The sequence below is a fragment of the Colletotrichum abscissum genome (assembly GCF_030869225.1).
Source record: "Colletotrichum abscissum strain IMI 504890 chromosome Unknown Scaffold_32.1, whole genome shotgun sequence".
Taxonomy (NCBI): domain Eukaryota; kingdom Fungi; phylum Ascomycota; class Sordariomycetes; order Glomerellales; family Glomerellaceae; genus Colletotrichum; species Colletotrichum abscissum.
The window spans coordinates 170823-191584 of record NW_026850232.1 but is presented as its reverse complement, the minus strand read 5'-3'; the positions used below and the strand labels follow the sequence as shown (position 1 = coordinate 191584).

The following is a 20762-nucleotide window of genomic DNA, read 5'->3' as shown; positions in this document are numbered from 1 at the left end:
TGATGCTGTGATGGAGTAAAATCTGACCATTTGGTGGGCTTTCTTTCTGGGATTGTATGAGAGACTACCGAACAAGTGCCGATGTGGATTGTTTGGAGATACCCAAACCTTTGAGAGATGAGTTTCTAGTTTAGTAACGAGTGGGTGGTACAATGGTTTACCGTTCGATACCTTCGTTCTATTTCTACTATTGCTATTCACTGCTATCGCCACTGCTACTCTTGCTGCCACTATTTCTGGCATCACTATTCTTACCGTTGCCGTCCATACTATTACTATTTCTGTTGCTACTACCCTTGCTGCTGCTATTGCTGCTATCATCACTATTACTGCTTTCCGTTCCTTAATTATTTCGTATGGGATACGCTCTAGAAAGCGCCTAGTAATTGCCACACTCATAGTTGCTATACGAAGGCGGCTGGTTCTGTTGAACGGCACCTTTATCCTACTCTCTCACCCATTTGAGTGGTCCGTTCGTCCATGCATCCATGGCGGGAAGGACGCGTTGGCGGAGCGGGGGACCGTAGGAACGAGAGGCCTAGACTTTTGCCCCATTGACATAACGGTTCCACAACGGGAGTTCTAGACTGGGCCGTCTCTTAACTTGGGAGAGTTTCTTCCGTGCAGAGTACATATGAGTAATCCATATGAAATGCAAGCTCCCAGCAATATTCGTTTTTTCACACGCGCGCGCGCGGTAGCGGGCCTTCCGGCCGGGGGAGGGGTTTCTGGTGGTGGCGCAGGAGGCGGGGCCGGATCGGACGGCGCGGCGGGCTTTTAAGGGGGTTTTTGGTTCTCGGACGATGGATCTCCCTTCTCCGCCCCCGGACGCGTATGTCTTCCCGGCTGTCCGGCACGGCTAGACCTGAAATGTAAGAGGTATGCCAGACGGTCAGATGTCTGACGCGGATCGCTTGAAAGCCCCCATGGATGCGGGGGCACCAAGGTGGGCACATCCGGCTGGCTGAATATTTACAAGATCTGTGTTGGCATGTGTTTGTTCAGGGCGATGTCCTTTCAACTTGTGTGCCTGTGCTTGGTGGCAGGAATCCAGTCATTTTGAGTTTGCGAGGAATGAGACAGGTATATACATTTCAGATGATTGCGATGATCGTTCAGAAGTTGTACCATGTGGTTTCTAATACTGGCAGCTTAAGATTGATCGTTAATGGTGGTAACCTGTGAAGAATATCATATCAGGGAAGTGCACAATGTCCGCAAAACCGAGAACCCCAGGTCCCAATCTGTTCCGAGCGAACACTTGTTGACACCTCACCAAGCTTCATTTCGACAGAAGGCTCGAAGAAAGTTCACTACTCGTGGATGCTAAGAGACTTGACAGTGACAGCGCCACCTCGGGCAAGTGTGGCATAGTTAAAGACGCCATACCGATACCCCATGAAGTGGAGGATGCCACGGTCAATTTCCTCGTGTGGCTCACCAAGAGGCTCAAAGTTGACACCATCAGTGCTGTAAGAAAACCGTCCTTCCTCGTTATAGAACGAGTTGACGCCAACCTCGAGGCGCAACCAAACTATAGCACCACTCACCTCCACACTCGCAATCTCGTCGCCCTTGTTGACAGTATGCCATCCATCATCCGGAATCATCAGAATGTTGTTCACCATCGCTACCCTTGTGCTGTTTCCACTCTTGATGATCCCAATCCAAGCGGCAGCGTAGCGGAAGAGGACAACACCCGCTCGATCGCCATCCATCATCCGCGAGTGATCGAGTTCCACAGTGAGAGTAGACTGGGGCCCGAGAATACGATGCGTGAGGGTATTCCGAGCGCGGAAGAAGTCGTCCGTGACAGTCGCCGTATGGAGCTCGAGGCCGTTGTTGATAGCCCATGCCGAGTTATCTGGATTATGGTTCCATTGATATTGAGGACCGAGTGTTTCGAACTTGTCTGTGCCGGTGATGGGCTTGACTGGGTGCTCTGGGAGAGGGTAGGGATAGGAGCTCGACCACTGCCCATCCACAAAATCCACGTGAGGCCAACCGTCGTCGTCCCAGTGGACGGGTGCGAGGACGGGAATGCGGCCTCCTGGGTACGCTTCGAGGTGCGCGATGTAATGCCACTTGTCGTCGGGCGTGCTAGCGAGAGCGCCTTGGTGCGGGTTGCCCGCGCCTGGAACTGGATTTCCATTGCTTTGCAGTACCCATCTCCACTCATAGGGTCCGAACGGTCCAGTTGTAGACTTGAGCACGATTTGGTCCGGGACTGGCTTGACGATCCAGAGGTACCAGGCGCCGTTCCTCTTGTAGAAACGGGATCCTTCGATGTAGCCGAGCTCCTCTGTCGAATTGAAGACGATCTCGTTTCTGACAACACGTAGGCCATCATCGCTCAACTGAGCAACTGAGATGTTGGTGTTGCCGTGCGCTACGTACATCGTATCGTCGTCGTCTATGAGCATGCCCGCGTCGTAGAGACAGATATCGATGACGGAGCTCTGTGTCCAGGGGCCTTCCACGGCGGGCGCGGTGTAGACATAAGTCTTCCAGTCGCCCACGATGCATCCTCCCCAGTAGAACGTGTCGGTGCTCTTGCGGTAGTTGAAGTAGGATGCAAAGATTCCCTGATTGTAGCGCTGCCCAGGGCCGGAGACGAGATCAAAGCCCTCTGTGTTGCCAAATTCCAGACTTGGTACCGAGTGGGAGAGGTATTCCCAGTTGACGAGGTCGTAAGAGCGTAGGATGACTGCTCCGGGTGAGAATTGAAAGGTTGAGGCGGAATAGTAGTATGCGTCGCCGTGGCGGATTAGGTCGATGTCTGGGAGATCTTGCCAGATGATCGGGTTGGTGAAGTTGATCTGGGCTGCAGCCCAGGCCAAGTACTGGAGGAAGACGAAGTAGACGAGCATAATGACACAAGATATAGACTGTTCTTTGCAAGAACGTCTGATTTGCCGTGTATTCTTCAGCTCAATTGATCATTTATATGCGAGGTAATCATGGGGACACTCCTATGATAACCTTTTTGATCGGATGTCAATCTGTGGCTGAATCCTGAGGGAACTCCAGATCTGCACCACCTCGTTTACCGCAATGATGAAATTCCCTCGACCCGGAAGATACACTATTCGCAAGAAAATGCAGACATGTTACCATCACAAAGGCTCCCCTCAGGCCTAGACGGCAGAATGCGAACCTCCGGTGGGCCAACCGGTGGGATTTCCGGTGGAGGGACTGCCTCTCCTTCATCGCCTATACATAATTCAAGAATCAATGAAAATCAAGATACCTCGAGAGTATCGCATCGTTACACTGAGCGGTTAAACACCGTGGCTGGACCGCAGGCCATCATTGTGGTCGCCTGATTGGGTGTAGCCCTGGTTCAGAAGTCGGCCTCGTCGGAGTTGTGGGATTGATAAATCCTCGCGTCTGATGCGGCATCTTGGGGCTTGCCGGAGACTTTGTGATTGACGAGATTGTCGAACTCAGAGTCAACGGCCTGCCTCTTTCCCACGACTTTACGTGTTTATCGCTATGGATCTTATCCCTTTTTTGCGCTTGAGCAACCCTGCCAGCCATCCGAAATCAGGGTACAATTTGTGGCCGTGAGTTTTTTTTATTGTTCGTTCAACTACCCACCGGAAACTCAGCGCCCACGTACAATTTTGCAGCCGACCCAAGCCTCACCTATCATGCTTGGGCAATTTACTGGGTCAAAAGGATATATCACTAAGAAGCTACTAGCCTCCGAATTTCATGATGGCATGATGGAACGCCATGGCAATTATCCTCTTTCCTTCACGGTCTGCTGCTAACTTCAAAGCTTTAGCCCGCCAGCATTGCCTCTCTTGGGCGACGCAACAATTCACCAACCCGTTCTATCAGCCTCTCAAAAACCCAAACCAGGCCTTGATCACCAAGATCAGTAATCTTCATCAAGGACACAGGTTTTTCATTGAGGACTATCTCACGAAAGCCACTGCAGTCTCCCCCCCCGCGGGAGTATCTGTGCCTCCCATCTCGAATGGAATCCCGGTTGAGATTCAAAGGTCAGACCGTCTGTTCTAGATTCAATGCCGCTAATCTTACATGTCTAGAAAGAAAGCGACTGCTCCGAGCCTTTCTACGGCACCATCTCAATTCTTTTATGGACAGAAATGTCTAAAAACTCTGCAAAGAGTCACTGCATCGACACAGCGGTCAAAAATTTCAATTATGGGAACTACAGGCAACTTTGTGTGTTGACGAATATATCAAAACACTATACGCGACCATGTTTGCCCAGTGCAGCAATTCCTGGCTACCAGAAATTGTTCTTAGTAAAGGTTCTACATCCTCTCACCTTCTCGGCCTACTTTATCCAGATAGCCTATGCGTTGACCCTGAGGCATATGCCTACGACATAGGCTGCGGACATTATATTGCATCAAGGTTAACTTATGGTGGACTCGATCTCGTCACAACCCTTCTTCGATCTAGGTACTGAACCCGGACAAACTGGAAGGGACCGCCTCAAGGAGTGGTTTGAAAATTTCCATCAAATATATGACTCCAGACGGGAGAGGTCACACTATTCATAGAAGGTTATCATTCGATTGGTAGAGTACCGGAGGGTTCTGGAAATGGCCCGGGCATATCCCGGATTTTTCACTCGCGTATTATCCCGAATTATATGACGCTCACTACAGCGTACCTACAAAGGGCATGGGTATTCCTTTATGACGCCAGATTTTACCCCTCGCCCTCGTCTGACGCAAGCCCACATTTCCTGACTGAGGATGAGGCTCTGGAAGAGCGCTATCAGACTATGAAGAAGGATGAGGATTACTGGGACTTTCCATGGCGGGCCAGAGCTCAGCATCGATCACAGAAGTGGCACAACGAAATGTCTCCTGAAAAGACCAAGGTTCAAGACTACCAAGACTCAGAGCCTGAGAAAGTGAGCCAAATTTCCCTGCCTCAAATAGTAGATGGAAGGCATTTCGATAATCTACGTCCGTTCTGGCAATGAGATAGGATTTAAGCCTATGGACTGATGAACATCAAGTGTGAAGGATGATCAGCCTGGGTTTTACACCTGGTACGTAGTATTCTCTTGGTACTTGAGGACGATCTCGGAAAAATTGAAATTACTCTCCCGTCTGAATGGCGGCAATACACCGCGACTTAGAGTAGTAACGAACCGATTCTCAATCAATTCTCAATATTGCATATCGATTACGTGTAACCTAAGTCCAGGCTTCTCATGTATAAAAAAAATTGAGGAGGGCACAAGTATTGATGAAGATAACCGGATGCCTGCTTCATGTCTCCACGCTATCGGGAACTTGTTTTGATAGGTAGACCAACGTGGCTGCAGCCGGTTGACATCGGCGCGTTCCTGATCTTGCATACTTTGGCTGGAGTCCGTTTAGAGGGAGGTTGGATAGCTAGCTCCAGGACTCGCTAGTAATTCAATACTTCAAGCATCTCCAGAGACATACGCGATACATGTCACCACCATGATCAAACTTTGCTGTACATGTAATCATAAGGCTCCGTCGAAGTGAAACTACGAGTGGGAACATGAGCGCGACGAAGCCGGGTGGGGCCGTATTAGTACACGAGGATACGAAAATTCAGCGATTGGCTCCCATTGAGGCGCGCCTGTGTTTGAGTACGAACCTACGGTTCTGGCTTGCTGCTTAAATATTGCGACTCGTCTACCATAATGAGCAACATTACCGAAACTACTTTGACTGCAATTTCTTTTCACATTCTTTACTGTGTCGATTTGTTTCCGTAACTTCAATTCCAAAAAAGTCTCCATTTGTGTCGAAACATTTCCACCATCTATCAAAGACCTCCTTGGCCCCCAACCTCAAGGTCCAGCCAGAATGGGTCTCGTTCATTTCGAAGATGGGAAAGTCCTCTTCTACCCGTACACGCCTTCAAAAGCTGCAGGTGTCATTTTCTTGTTTCTTTTTGCAGGTATCACAGTCTTTCATGTTTAGTTGATCCGTAGATATAAGACAAAATACTTCATACCGATGGTACTCGGAGGAATATGTAAGTGTTGGAACATTTGCCTTCTTTTTCTTACGACTCCTTTCAACTTTGTAGCATCGACGAGACTTCTCAGGAATCTAACTCCACATAAATCCAATAGGTGACACATTTGGACACTTGGGACGCGCCTGGGCAGGCTCAGCGCCTTTATCCCCTAAGCCATTCATGTTGCAGCTCATGCTCATTCTCGTTGCGCCTGTCTTCATCTCCGCAACCATATACGTCAATCTCGGAAGACTCAAAGAGGCCTTGCTAGGCCATCAAAGGCGGAAGTGCAGCCCTACCAGTATCTTCATTCTCACGGATATCATCGCCTTCTGCACACAAATCGGCGGTTCACTTGTACAAGTTATTGCAAACCCAAAGATCATGGAAATTGGAGGCCATGTTGTCTTGGGCGGTCTACTTTTCCAGCTCTTCGTTATGGTCGTCTACTTTGCTCTCGTCATGCGATTTCAGCGGGCTACGCAGAGGGAAACGATTTATTTACAGCATTGGGGACGTTATGTTTGGACCCTGATCATTTCGGTGGTTGCTATCTGGGTGCGAAATCTGGTGAGGGCAACGGAATTCGCTGAGGGTTGGTACGGATTCGTCAATCAGCACGAAGCCATGATGTACATTTTTGACTCGTTCTTGATGTTCTCTGTCATGGTGGCCTTCGCTGTCTTTCATCCCGGTAAACTCAACGATACAGTAGGATTGGGGAAAAACACGCAACGTATCAACTCTGAGCAGGTGGTGATGGGTCCTTTCGGGAACATAGTCCAGCTGTAAAACATGGATGATGTATCAGCACAGATAAAACTCAAGTGATAGATAGCATGCGGCTGGAACAATGTCTTATGCCGGTGAGCACAACGGCCTCGGGCAACGAACCCGACTTGTCCATGAAGGGCTGACCATCTTCAAGACTAGGAAGAGTGCCAGCATCGCTGGCGGTTCAGCTGCTGCAACAGTCGTGGCTCGTACGATACCAGAGCCATTGTTACACTTCAGCCAGCCCTTACTCTCCAGTTGTAGGACTGATCGACCATATCTCGGTAGCCAGAAGCTGCAAGCGGATATTGTTTCATATCTAAGGTTACCACCGTTACGGCCCGCGTGAAAGTCGGGGCCGGGGCTGTTGCGAGAAAGGCCAGAGCCGAGTCTAGGCCGCTCACCTGACTGCATGCGGCTACTCAGCTGGATTTCAGCCGACCGTTCTTTCGTATCTTGACTTCCAAGGTCATTTACGTTCACGAGCAGAGTAGTGAGTTGTATCGCAATACTTCTTCAACCGCAAACGCAAACAGCTCCTTCATTATCGGCGCGAGCTTTTTCGGTCTCGTCCGCACAAATTCTTTAGTCTCATGAAGTCTAAGAACCAATCTTCTTCTCCACAAACTGTTACCACAACTTATCGTGCTCCAGTTCCATTCGTTCGCTATCGCTAATATATTTATCAAGCCACTAGTGCTCATAAATCAAGTACTCGATTCGTGTAGTCAGCCTATCCGGCTTCTTAGAGTCTTCGTCAAGCTTGAATATTTACGTAAAGTCGTATAATACAAACCGGCAATTCACCGTATATTAGCCACTTACTTACCTGGGTGCCTCCTTGGTCAGATACAACCTCAGGTACATGTTGAGCTGTTTCGGCTTGTGAAGCGCGAGAGAGAAATAGACCGCCAAATTCTTGCCTTCTCCAGTTCGCACGATCATTGACTTGTCAGAATCAACGGTCACTATCCCGTGATAGATGGCAAAACCACAAAGTACTATCGCTACCCGATCCGTACATTCGACTTTACTGAGCTTGATGACAAGGAAAAGTGGACGGCTTATCAATTCACAAGGAACGTCTACACTGTTTGGGTACCGACGCACTTAAGAGGATTTGCTCAATCATCGACCAGATGCTGTCCAAATTTGGATTTCGATGTCCCAGAGCTTCCGGAAACTGGCCTTTCCCAAGAATTTGGCAATTGTCACCTTTCGCAGTCAGATTTTGACTCCATCCCAGCCTCTGCCGAAGAAAATCACCAGTCTGGTACTCCAAACGAACGCCAGACTACCTCAGATACTTCAGTGACAGGCTTAGCACCGGCAAAGAAGGCGAAGAGGTCTCAAGGAGGGAGGCGCTAGGAATGCCTAGACATACGTGTACATTAGTAATGAACCGCGAACTACACGAGATGTCAGCCAAGAGTAGTTGAGGTTGGAGAGCAATGTGGGAGATTGGGAGACAGCTGGTCTGAGTTTTGCGCTGGCGAAGTCGGGCGCTACGGATCAAGGTCCGGAGCGCGTCGGCTGTTGGCCAAACCCCGCTATCCGGGCATATACTGGAGGATGTGGCCTAACGCTAAAGGAAGTATTCGTGAAACTATGATTGTGCCGTTCGATCCGAAAGCTCGTGTTGGGTGTTAGTTGTTGGTTTCGACTTGAATCGAGCTTCCCTTTTCGTCGCTTATGCCAGGGTGTAGGAATGTGGCCCGAAGCTTGTATTGACTGTTAGTCGATAAAAGGCCCCTGGTCACTCGTGGTTAGTCACCTTCTGATTTGTCTCGACAATCCAGTCCCAACACAAATCCTATGTAGCCGGGCGAATTTGAGGAGACCAGTTCTGACCGGTGCTCTATTTTGGGCTCTAGCGTCCTGCATCTGTGATAGAACCAACATCATGGCATTTCTCTCAGCTTCGCTCTGAAATGTCAACAATGACAGCAAAGACCTGAACTGTTTTCGTTTCCTGAGTATCTGGAACATAAAAAGGAGACCGTTTCTCTCAGAGGAAAGAAAAGTAAAGAGGACCTCTCATCGGAAAAAGCTCAAACACATTCACCTCACCAAGTCTCCACCAGAATGATCATTGGGTTGTTCATCGCCATGCTTATAAATCCATTCAGACCTTGTGAAGGCTCGCCAACCTTCCAAGAGCATTATTACAAAAGTGCCTTCAAGCCAAGATTCGTCGATGCCTGGCACGGTCCCCAGATTGTAGCGCCTGATACCCCCTACGTCGCAGCAGTCAGCAAAAACAGCCTGTATTTTATTGATACCCGTTTCGACTCTGATACTGCGAAGCATATCAAAGAACAAATCGAGTGGGCTACAGTTCCAGGTGGTGCTAACCACGTCATCAACATTGATGAGCTTTCTACCACGGCAGAGGTCAAAGACACTGCCACAGGCGAGACGCTGTTCGTCTTCGACCCCCCTTACGCCCGAGTGCTATTCGCGAAGGGTATCAACAGACGTAACCCGGCACTCAGACTGCCTGAACATGAGCCAGCCGGCGAATGGTTGGTGACCTACGACCACAACAGCTTGACGGCGAGAGACTCATGCTACGACTACGGCTGCAGTAACAATCAGGACTGCAAACGTCAGACGAACAATAATTGCGATGTCTGCCATAACTACAGAGTTGACAACGAGTGTGACAAGGCGCTAACCAACGCCATCGGCGTGTGCCGGCCGCTCTGTAGCAAGAAGACGGACGTGCCAAAGGAAGAGGGAGAGGATGACATCACTTACTACAAACGCATGGACGACTTGCACTGGAAGTAACAACCTGCAACGGGAGAGGCATGAGGCGCTAATTTTCAGCATGCTTGCTGAAGGTTTGAAGGAGACGATAAGGGATGAGGAGTGAGAGGGCGGCGAGGAAGGTATGAAGGGAGAAGAGAAATCAAGCGGGTCGCCATCACGGCGTGGATGCATAATCTAAGATGAGATCGTCCGTTTCGCACGCATTTCGGCCTTCCGAGCTAGATGACATATAATATTCCTTAGCTATTACTGATTATCCATGAAACTATATTTGCATCGACCATGTGGGATGGCAAAGAACCCTGCCGATACTCGAGGCTCTACCAGAATTTAGGACGACGGTAAACTACTCGGTTATGTTCTGGCCTCAGTAACCCGCGGTAACTCGATGTTCTGTATATTCTATTAGGAGAAGATACAATAGCCCAAAGAGTAACCACTATTAGTAACTGTTACAATCATAGGGAGCTCTAGTCCACTACACTATCTTACTTAATTGTTAGCCTATGCAAGCTAAATACGTCTATTATAGCGGTCTCCCTAGATATGGGAAGATCGATTACGGTTTACGGGGACACTTAATATTTTTTCGATGTTTTAGACGAGTCCGGAAACTAGCCGCAAAGTTCAGAGTGGTTATGCTCGGGGAAGATGAGGCAGATTGACGGGGACTGTGTTATACTTATTGTGGATAGAGACTATTAAGTTTTGTAGCCAATAGCGAGTAGACGCTCTACCTCGACTAAGTGACTCCAATTAAGACCGGCATAGGAAATTCGGATAATATAATATATATAATATCTTATATATATTTAGCTCATTCCCCAAGACATCACTATCGAACAAGCAGGAAAGCAGGTCCATGCGAATTATCACGTCCAATTCAGAAGGCTTGAAGATTTTAGGACGGAGAATCTTAACGGGCGACTCGGTCTGGTTTCAAGAGGCACTGGCCCTCTCGTGCGTATGTCGTTGACCCATCAGCTCAACCGCGATAGTCATATCACAGGAATCGAAGTCAGCAATTTTGCGCTGCTTGAACAAGTCTAGTAGAGTCATGGTTAAGTGGTAGTATAGAAAAAGTTGAATATAATGAGCTCACGGACACCTACTTTGCATATTTTTGACGCATCACTTGGAATAGCCCAAGAAACGGCCAATCTGGGACAGGGGTCGCAATCATCGCCCCACGCTGGGTCGCTGACTCCTAGCATGATATGTAATAAAGAGATCGGCGCAGAATATAGGGAAAGGTCATTTATTAAAAGTGAGAAATGAGTACGACGCTCGCCCCGAGATAGGAGGCGTGAGGGAGTAAAGACCTTGATAATTACGGAACCAAGGTCACGTGGCTTGCGGTAAGGCCCCGGCTAGCTGAAGCCATCATGATATTTTAGAAAGTACAGAATTATGTGTGTTCACTTTATTCATTGTTATTTCGGTGCTTCATCCTACATAAACTTTGGTTCAGCAACATATGACTCCGCATATATGACCAAAGAAAACCCAAACCCTGCATCCATTGATACGCAGCCGTGTACAAAGGGGGCTCGTGGAAACTCATCAGAATCTTCATTGCATCCAGAAAACCATCACGCCTTCTCCCTCAACTTAAACACCAGCGGCGTATCCATATTCACCTGACTCTCCGTAGCAAACCACGTACACGGCGGCCGTGTCACGCCCGCCGGATACCCGATATCATACCTAATCAACAGCTCCGCCAAAAAGATCTTTAGCTCGTTGGCGACCAGGAACCTCCCAGGGCAGGACCACTGCCCGTGCCCGAATGAGGGAAACTCGTTGCGTGTCGACGTAAACTGCCACTGGTTCTCCTGCCCCGGCTCTTGCCTCTTGCGTGCGAAGCGGAAGCCGTCAAAGACGTCGGGGTTCGCAAACTGCGAGGCATCACGGAGACCTTCCAGCGAGACGGCGAGGAGTGAGCCCTTGGGTAGGCGGGTCCCGTCTGAGAGAATGGTTGTTTGTTTAACGTAGCGGTTCATTGCGGCTGCGTGGGATAATGTGTTAGTGACTCGCGGGTTTTGTCTGGCGAATTCTTTGAGCTGCGTTTTGGGGGAGTTCGTACTCAGCTGAACGGGGTTCATGCGCTGCGTCTCCTTCAAGAAACTATCCATCAACCTCATCTTATACAACGTCGTCTTCTTCCAGCCCCCATCCTCGGCGAGGACCTTGTCAATCTCCTCCCTCATCGGACCGATACACTCAGGGTGAGCCGCCAGGTCATACAGAACATTACACAGCAAATCGACTGTTGTATGCGTGGACGCGAACGCAAGCGAGATCATGGCGCTCACGGCATCAAAGTCCTCCTCCTTGCCGCGCTTAGACGAGTTCTTGTAGTACCACTCCAGCGCGTCATTGAACTTGACATCAGCACCGGCATCGCGCAGCCGCCGCCGCTCCTCAATCTCAGGGAGGATGAGCGTCCTGGCGACCTCGCCGTACTTTTTGAGGGCGATGATATGGGGCAGGAAGCGGTAGAGAACTGGTCGGAGGAATTTGGGCGTGGAGAGCAGCCCGCCGATGGCGCCGAAGATGCCTTGCGGGTATTGCGTGCAGATGTAGAGCCACTCCTTGTTTTTTGTGAATCTCTTGCCCAGGAAGACGAGAGTTGAGAGGCGCACGCCCATTTCTGCGGCGTCTTTGCCAAAGGTGTATGAGGTCCATTCTGATGATAGGTTTAGCCACAGCCAAGGAATAGCGGGAAACGGATCGAGCTTACCGGTTGTCTGTGGGAAAAACTCGCTGAGGATTTCGCGTGCTTCTTCTGCTAAAAGGAGTGTGGCCTCGCCTAAGATTTGGATAAAGCGCAACAAATTAATGACTAGTAAGAGAGGAAAGATGGCATCATCATGGAGGAGACTCACTAAGATATTGTGTCATGTTAATTCTCAGAGATTCCTGGAAGATACGGTCCTCATTGATCTTGTGCGCCCAGTCTAGGCCTGGGTATTGCCCAAATAGCCTCTACGTTCATTGGTTAGATCCCGAAAAACATTATACATGTCATGCATGTGAATCCAACGAGAATCAAAACAGCGTAAGAAACTCAAGACATACTCTTTCGGCAGACTTCCCGAAGTCCAGGTTCGGGTGGTCCTTGATAAGAGGGACATATCTCGGGGGCAAGACGGTGATGGGCACGTAGCCAATGACCTGGAAAGGTCCATTGTACTACATGAACGCGACGCTGTTAGCCATAAAAATTCCCCTTCCAAGGACTTAAGTATGAAATGAACCATTCCTCACCTTCTGAAGACCCTCTTTGATGAGATTCTTACAGTCCGTCACGAAACGATATTGTGCCTTGATATTGAGAATGTCCCACTTTGGACCCCCGACATAGGGAATACCTCGGAACGGCTGAGTGCTGTAGTTGAAGTAGAAGAAGACAACTAGAGACAATACAGCGACGGTAACGGTCACGTAATTGTTGCCGCGGGCTTGCGCAAGCAGGTCTAATGCGATCTCCATCATGGGCAATCGGACTTCGGTGCAACGTGATTCGAGAGTAAAACACCTTTCTGGCCTGCATTAACTCTATCCGTCCAAAAAGCTAACAGAGCCCGCTTAAAAGCTTACAACGAGAAAATGAAACTCGAGACATTGTTTCCAATGTCTTGGCGTCTTGATGGATTAGGCCGAGTTACAAATCGAACCAAAGCAGCCGATGTCACATTGTGGTCAGCATGTGTCGGGTCTTTTATCATTGGCTTTGGATACGACATGCATGTACGCTCGCCAGATAGGTACATGCGAGATTTGATACCGGTAAGACGCAAATCACATGAGTTTAGCCGTCGGCTTCGGATGAATTGTACAAATGCAGTGTCTCACCTTTGAAATACTCCAAAAGGGGACGGGAATCTGATGACATGATTGGAAGGATCATGCACGCCGCGGGAGTGGCGCCGGTGCCGTACCTTGTTCGAAAGAAGGGTTCAAAAGGGGAACAGTCCGTATAAAACCCCGAGACCAATGTTCAAGGGGCGGCAACAAGCCGGTCAGTGCCGTTTCTGCCGTTGGTGTGCTTATGCTTACAGCCTGCGTAATTGTGATCCCTTATCGACGGTAAATAAACAATGATCCTTTCCAAGACATGGGCGAGCCTTTTCGCGCCACTTCAATACACGCCGACAGGCCAAATTCAACTTGTGTTGGGGGTGCTGACATTTCTAGTGGGTGAATGAGTACCAAAGTTCTTTTGTCTTATCGTTGGTGTGGCACAATTGCATCTATGGTGGTGTGGCCTTGCTGACACCCTCGCTCACGTAGATCGTCATACACCGGGTTGTTGTGACCATCTACCGGCTATGGTTCCATCCTCTTTCCAGATATCCAGGCCCCAAGTGGTGGGGAGCGTCGGATCTCTTCTGGCTGTGGCGGACCAACGTCAGGGGCACCTACACTCGTGAGGCTCCGGGTCTTCAACGGAAGTTCGGCAACATTGTGCGCCTCGGGCCGGACCGCCTGATGGTGGACGGCAGCATCGCCTGGACGCAGGTCTTCTCACTCAACGCCACGGTACACGGCATGGATGAGTTCGCCAAAGTGCCGAACCAGCTGTTTCCAGGCGACTACAAGACAATTGTTGCCGCGCCGCGGGACGAGCATCGCCGTATGCGACGCCAGCTGAACCACGCTTTCAGTGACGCTGCGCTCAAGGAGCAGGAGGGCATCATCGGTCGTTACGTCGAGAAGCTAGTCGATCACCTAGAGCGAGCGTCGGGTGCCGTGGACATTGTAACCTGGCTCAACTACACCACGTTTGATGTCATTGGAGATCTGACCTTCGCCGAGTCGTTCCACAACCTCGATGACAGCAGCTTTCACCCGTATGTTTCGGGCTTCTTCAGGGCCATCCGTGGCTTCGCGTATAGCCGAATGATACTGGCGAAGCCGCACCTCACACCGTTCTTCCTGATATTCGTGGGCTGGCGTGAGATCTGGACCGCCATCTCGACCATGATGGAGAACATGAAGCTGGGCGACTCGAAGGTGAAAGCGCGAATGGCTATGGGCGCCGAGCCCAAAGACGGCCGGCGCGATTTCATGACGTACATGATGCGGGAGACGCGCGATGGAAAGCCGGGCTTCTCGGAGCAGGAAATCATGATGAACAGCGGGTTGCTGATCGGTGCCGGCAGCGAGACGACAGCGTCGGCTGTAAGCGGCTTTTTCTTCTTTGCCTGCATGTCACCAGCGGCACTGGAACCGTTGATTGAAGAGATTCGGTCTGCGTACAAGTCCGAATCGGACATCAACCTAGTCAACACGCAGCATCTACCATACCTTAGGGCAAGTATAGATGAGACACTGCGTTGTTTCCCCACTGTCGTCGAGACACCACCTCGTCAGTCTCCTGGAGCCATGTTTGAAGACAAATGGGTTCCTCGCGGTGTGAGTTCCTCCTAATCGATTTATACCATTGCCTCTACACCGATCATGAGACTGACATGAATCATCGCTAGACGCTGCTCCACGTGAACCAAGTGGCGACCATGCGAAACAAGGGTAACTTCATTGACGCAGAGAGCTGGTGTCCGCAGCGCTGGCTCCCCAAGACGCATCCTCTGTACGATCCGAGGTTTGAATACGACAACAAGGCTGCTTTCAAGCCCTTCAGTTACGGACCTCGAGACTGTGCCGGCAAGAATCTGGCGTACTCAGAGATGCGGCTGATGATCTGCAGAATCCTATACCGGTTGGACTTTGAGTTGGTCGAGGGCCAGGAGCAATGGTACACTGATAAGCACGTGTGGAGCGTTTGGGAGAAACAGCCTCTAAACTTGAGATTCCGGCCTAGATTAGAATACTGAGAGTGTTGAAGGAGCACTTGGCGACTGACCAGAAGATGGATCAAGGAAAGAGGCGTATATATCTACCGAGATCTAAATACAGATAGGACAGAGCAATTACTCTGCTCAGTCATGTAGCTGACTGGGAAGTGCTGTGTAATGTACACTCGCTCATGGCATTTCTTGCTGGAGCTGGAGACGGCGTATCTAATGACTTTGACAAAAGTCAGGCACACGGGTTTCCGAGACATAGACGTATCCAATCTAAGGTGAATAAGTTCAAAAGGCACCTGACGGCAGCTGCAGCCGTTCCTCAACCTCAGCGTTCTATGGTCTCCTGTTCCCATTGCAAGCGGCCCAAAAGTCTCAAAAGCCTGTCAATGATACGCTGAAGGCCTCCCCCATCGTTAACGAAGAACTGGTCGCTGTCGCTGAGAGCCTGGGTAGATTGGAAGTCTTGGAGCAGACTGTGGTGGGTCACTAGACTCTTGTAAATAATTTGGGAGGCGAGAATATTTGCCTCATCGTCCTGTAGAAGAAAGCCTCCGAGGGTCATCTGTGTCCGGGTGCAGGTGACAGTAGTAGCGGGTAGCTTGAGTGAAAACAGATGGGCGCTGCCGAGGCCTGCCGTGCCGTTCGTCAGTTTGCTATACAGGCCGAGGCCGAGGATTTGGGGCGACGGAGACAAGAGTATAGATAGATCATAATAGCAACGCCGAGACTATGGATGTTGAACTTACGATGCGGCGATGTCTGTGAGAAGTAGTCGATGTCTGTGTAGGCGTATGTAGTGGCCTCGAAGAGAGATAGGAGCTTCTCGGAGGCTGTAGTCAAGGCACAGGTGACGTTGGCATTGTTGGTATTGTCATTGTTGCAATGGCGACAGCGTGTGGCCTGGCGCCATTGTTCGACAACGGAGTGATGAAGCTGCATGACGGCGTCGAACGAGACGATACCCTCCTTTGGGATTTTCTTGAGCAGTCTGGATGCTTTTCGGGCGCAACTACACTTGGACGTCGACGCTGATGCCGACGTAGAGGGGATTGCTTGTGCTTGGTTTTGTTCGTATTCATGCCAGTCGCTAGACTCGTACGACGATGATATTGACGCGTGAGATTGCGGCCCAGGGGACCCCTGATGGTTTGGAGCAAGAAGTCAGCAAGAAAGTCTGTAAAACCTCTCCCAGATAAAAGATGATAGATTGGTGCTTTGGTCACCTCGGAACTGTAGTCGAAGATGCTGCTGTGTGCCATCGGGACGGTATGTCATATGACCATGAGGGAGTCGAATTGAGTAACACTCATAGAAGAGGAAGACGAATGGAAGACGGTGACTCGGCCAATTGGCATACACAAAGAACCGGTAGGTAATATCAAGAAAACACCCAGATAAATGCTTGCGAAGTGGCCAAGTTCGGACAGAGGGTGTTATCAAGTGAGCGTATCGAGAACGTACATGGCAGCGCAGCCTCGATGGAACCATTGTGATTCAAACCTTCCATCACAAAGGTGACAAAAGTCTCCAAAGGACCCCATCCCGGCAAGCACGCAAGAAAACGGACAAGGTAGGCGCAACCAGGGTGGCCTCGGGATGGATGCAGGCAGTAGCCCGCCGTTGAGCTAAGGTAGCGCACCGTTCCTCCCTCAGGCTAAGTGGGTCTCTGATTGGCCGCTTCGCGAATGGACTTCCACTACCGTCCATACTCATCACTACTCCGTACCAATGCGCGGTACAGCGGCACCTAGCCAGCTGCACACCTTACCTAAGCAGGTGCCTAGGTACCGCATTGACCCCACTTGCTTCCCGTCCCCGGGGGGTTTCCTGGGGTACGTACAGAAAGGTACCTCCACCAGCCCTCACGGCCATGAATGAAGATGCAAGCACGTGGTAAGGTAGGTAGCTACAACAAAGTGCCTACCTGCTTTGGAGTCCCCGACGGCATCCAGACCCAAACGGGTAAACGAGAGGCTTGTCCTTCCTGCCTTACACCGTGGAGACGGAGTTTGGACATTGACCTTTCCATTCAAGATGCACCTCCTGATGCGTGTGACAGAGGATGAGTGCCTACCGGTATTGGTATGTAGTGGCAACGAGGTCCTCATGTATGGTTGGAAGGTATTGACCCGAGCCCACTTTGCTGTGCCTTCCTCTTTTCCACCCCGTCCTTTACTCCAAAATGATGCCACTTTTGGTAAGATAGAACCTCATTGAAACCTTCCTAAAGTGCACCATAAATCAGGGTAGGTGCGGATCGAGAAGAGGTACGAAAAAAAACACAGAAACAAAGAAAAAAGATTGTACGCATGATATCAAGTACTTGAGAACCTGTCCAAGGTAAGGTGTGCAGGATATCAGCTAGAATGGCGTCCGATTGAGATACTGGGATTGGGCAATGGGCAATGATAGCAAGCCCCGTCCCAGATTGGTCGTTGGCCATACCGGCACTCTTCATTTGACAGCTTGACGATTGCCATTGACGGCTTACAGATGGCGGAGGAATGGGTACAACCCCAAATTCACAAAAGTCTCAAACGAGTCTGGAATGACTTAGGTAAGGGTGGGACAATTATTCCCGACTGGGGGGGTGTGAAGTGTGATGAAGTATGGTGTTTCCGAATGATCCAATGACAAGAATGCGTTTGCGCCGCACCCTCATCACTCGACTGCAGGGCACGCTGTACCACCCGTTTGAGAGCCGGCGTAATTTTGCACCGCTCTGGTCCACATTACAAATCTGGGCAAGTCGGCAAGCAAACAATCCGATTCACTCTTCACTCTATCGCGAGGTACGTACCGTTTGGGATATTCAGCAATTTCACCATGGCCAGATGGTGCAAGTCACGGGCACGTCGAAGTGTCTTTTTTTTCTACTTCAAAAAACCAAGAAAATCACCTCTCATCTCCCTTTCTAGTGGTTTCGTATTCAAAAAGCATCCGTTGCACAAATCATTCGATGCTCTCTGCGAGGAGGCGAAGCAGACAATACTGCAGCTATCTCTGTTAGTCGCCCTTGAATAAAAGGCCATCATTACCACCACCACAGCAGACAAGATCACACCAATTGCCGGAGGAACAGCAACAAAACACCGTCACAATGGCCACCGCGACTCCAGAGGACCAGCCACGCTCACAACCGAGCGTCGAGCTGACGCGCTCTTACGATAACAAGACCGAAGCACCCCTCGGCCACAGTCACGATGCAGCCCCTGGGCCCACAGCACCAGTCGATAGCGAGAAAGGAACTGGGAGCGCCGACGGCGATGACGACAAAGCAGAAGAGGGCGACTACGCCACCGGCTTGAAGCTCTTCATTCTGATGACTTCCCTCTTGCTATGCCAATTTCTTGTCGCCTTAGACATGGTGAGTCCTCTGCTTGCTTCCCCCCCCCCCCCCCCACTTTCTTTTTTTTATTCCCTTTGAAAATATATTTTATATAAAAAACATTTACACCAAAAAATAATACAACCCAACCTCTCAAAAAACAAACAAACAAACTAAAAACACACACAAGGGCCGGCTGTGTCAGACTCGGTCTGCCCCCCCCCCCCCTATTGCTCTCTTATGTCACCTTTGCAACTATCTTACCTTACTAACACCGTATGCCAACAGAGTATTATCGCCACTGCCATTCCCAAAATCACTCGCGAATTCCAAAGTCTTGATCAGGTCGGATGGTATGGCTCCGGTTTCCTCCTCACCCTCGCCGGCTTCGTCTCTCTCTGGGGCAAGGCCTTCAAGCATGCCAGCATCAAATGGGTCTTCTTGTCCGCCGTGGTCGTCTTCGAGCTTGGGAGCTTGATCTGTGGTGAGTGGACTAGCATACCGAATTTCCAATGGTCGGTTTCTTGTTCAGTGGCTGATTTGGCCTTATATTACAGGTGTGGCTCAGAATAGCACTACCCTCATCGTCGGTCGCGCCATCCAAGGCTTTGGAGGTGCTGGCATGACCAGCGGAGTCTACCTTATTGTCTCCGTCTCTGTCGTCCAGAAGCTTGTCCCTGCCTTTTTGGGCCTTCTTAGCGGTATCTTCAGTGTTGCTAGTGTCGTCGGCCCTCTTCTTGGTGGTGCATTCACGGACCGTCTTACTTGGCGTTGGTGGTGAGTGTCTGCAGCATTACAGCTTCATATTACCCTGTAGTTATGGCGCACCGGGACTGACCTGACGTTTCCTCAGCTTTTACATCAACCTCATCGTCGGCGCGCCCTCTATTCTCTTCCTGGCTTTCTTCTACAAGCCACCTGCTCACCACAAAATTGAGCCCATTGGCTGGAAGGACTTCATCTATACTTTAGACCTGCCGGGCGTCGCTGTCGTTCTCGGCGGGCTGACGTGCTTCATTCTCGCCATTGAATACGGTGGTGTCACCAAGGCCTGGAACTCGGGTACCGTTATCGGTCTGCTGGTCGCCTTCGGTGTCCTCGTCATAGTCTTCATTGTTCTCGAATGGTACCAGGGTGACCGTGCCCTGCTTGTTGGCCGTCTCATGAAGCGGAGGACTATCGCGGCCTGCGCGGTCTTCGTTTCCATGTAAGGCTCCTCTCTCTTGGGTAGAATTTGGTTAACCTATTCTCAGGATCAACTTCTCCTTCTTCCCCTTGGCCTACAATCTTCCAATCTACTTCCAGGCCGTCAATGGAGTCTCCCCCTTGCAGAGTGGTATCCGATTACTGCCAACTATTCTTCCGATGAGTAAGTTCAAGTGCTCACCATCGTTGATGACAAGAAGCTGACCGCATCGTCTTCAACAGCGCTGTTCAGTCTCTTCTCCGCCCCAGGTATCGTGCTAGTCGGATGGTACCAGCCGTGGCTAATGACCGGCGCATCGCTCGCCGCCATTGGAGCCGGCCTCATTTACATGCTAGACATCGACTCCACCAGCGCGCAATGGATCGGCTTCCAGTTTGTGGCCGGCGTCGGTACGGGTCTGGCGATGCAGCCGCCCGTCATCATCGCCAACGCCATCACCCCGAAGCAAGACAACAGCATGGCCATGTCGGACGTGCTCTTCTTCCAGTTCATCGGAGGCACCTTTGGCATCGGCATGGCGCAAGCCATCTTCAACAACGGCCTCATCAGCAGCTTGCCCGAGCTGGCACCGATGGTTTCTCCGGCCGAGGTCCTCAGCATTGGCGCGTACGACTTGAAGAACGTCTTGTCGGGTGATGCACTGACTGGCGTGCTGAGGGCGTACATGCGCGGTCTGCACAATGCGTGGGCCATGAGCATCGCTGGCGCCGCCGTCGCCGTGTTCTTACCCCTGCTGGGAGCCTACATGAAGCTCCCCAAGACGCCCCCCAAGAGCTGGGATGAGAAGCCGACGACCGATAAGGCCGACGCGCGATCTTGATTTCTGGTTGGTGTCTGGACTTTTCAAGTCCAGAGACGGGCCCCTGGCAGC

At 50.5% G+C, this 20762-nt stretch overlaps 7 protein-coding genes across 7 annotated transcripts; 4 read left to right on the top strand and 3 right to left on the bottom strand.

The window, feature by feature from the left end:
* Window positions 1-1313: 1313 nt before the first annotated feature.
* CABS01_11583 (glycosyl hydrolase family 43) lies at window positions 1314-2870 on the bottom strand (the record flags this gene model as incomplete). Its single annotated transcript, XM_060544938.1, has 1 exon — window positions 1314-2870. One exon carries the CDS (start codon window positions 2868-2870, stop codon window positions 1314-1316), a length of 1557 nt encoding a protein of 518 aa, XP_060397353.1.
* Window positions 2871-5837: 2967 nt separating this feature from the next.
* CABS01_11582 (uncharacterized protein) lies at window positions 5838-6786 on the top strand (the record flags this gene model as incomplete). The annotated part of the gene is made up of 2 exons (XM_060544937.1): window positions 5838-5931; window positions 6110-6786. The coding sequence occupies 2 exons, from the start codon at window positions 5838-5840 to the stop codon at window positions 6784-6786; spliced, it is 771 nt and encodes a 256-aa protein (XP_060397352.1).
* A 2067-nt stretch (window positions 6787-8853) lies between these two features.
* CABS01_11581 (uncharacterized protein) lies at window positions 8854-9561 on the top strand (the record flags this gene model as incomplete). The annotated part of the gene is made up of 1 exon (XM_060544936.1): window positions 8854-9561. The coding sequence occupies one exon, from the start codon at window positions 8854-8856 to the stop codon at window positions 9559-9561; it is 708 nt and encodes a 235-aa protein (XP_060397351.1).
* A 1574-nt stretch (window positions 9562-11135) lies between these two features.
* CABS01_11580 (P450 monooxygenase) lies at window positions 11136-13041 on the bottom strand (the record flags this gene model as incomplete). The annotated part of the gene is made up of 6 exons (XM_060544935.1): window positions 11136-11551; window positions 11630-12232; window positions 12287-12355; window positions 12432-12531; window positions 12625-12738; window positions 12814-13041. 6 exons carry the CDS (start codon window positions 13039-13041, stop codon window positions 11136-11138), a joined length of 1530 nt encoding a protein of 509 aa, XP_060397350.1.
* A 605-nt stretch (window positions 13042-13646) lies between these two features.
* Window positions 13647-15383, top strand: CABS01_11579 (cytochrome P450; the record flags this gene model as incomplete). Its single annotated transcript, XM_060544934.1, has 3 exons — window positions 13647-13742; window positions 13840-14964; window positions 15036-15383. 3 exons carry the CDS (start codon window positions 13647-13649, stop codon window positions 15381-15383), a joined length of 1569 nt encoding a protein of 522 aa, XP_060397349.1.
* A 298-nt stretch (window positions 15384-15681) lies between these two features.
* On the bottom strand, window positions 15682-16615 carry CABS01_11578 (uncharacterized protein; the record flags this gene model as incomplete). The annotated part of the gene is made up of 3 exons (XM_060544933.1): window positions 15682-15986; window positions 16103-16496; window positions 16580-16615. 3 exons carry the CDS (start codon window positions 16613-16615, stop codon window positions 15682-15684), a joined length of 735 nt encoding a protein of 244 aa, XP_060397348.1.
* A 1841-nt stretch (window positions 16616-18456) lies between these two features.
* Window positions 18457-20711, top strand: CABS01_11577 (major facilitator superfamily transporter; the record flags this gene model as incomplete). Its single annotated transcript, XM_060544932.1, has 6 exons — window positions 18457-18723; window positions 18973-19168; window positions 19242-19461; window positions 19538-19891; window positions 19938-20053; window positions 20113-20711. The coding sequence occupies 6 exons, from the start codon at window positions 18457-18459 to the stop codon at window positions 20709-20711; spliced, it is 1752 nt and encodes a 583-aa protein (XP_060397347.1).
* Between the last annotated feature and the right edge of the window lie 51 nt (window positions 20712-20762).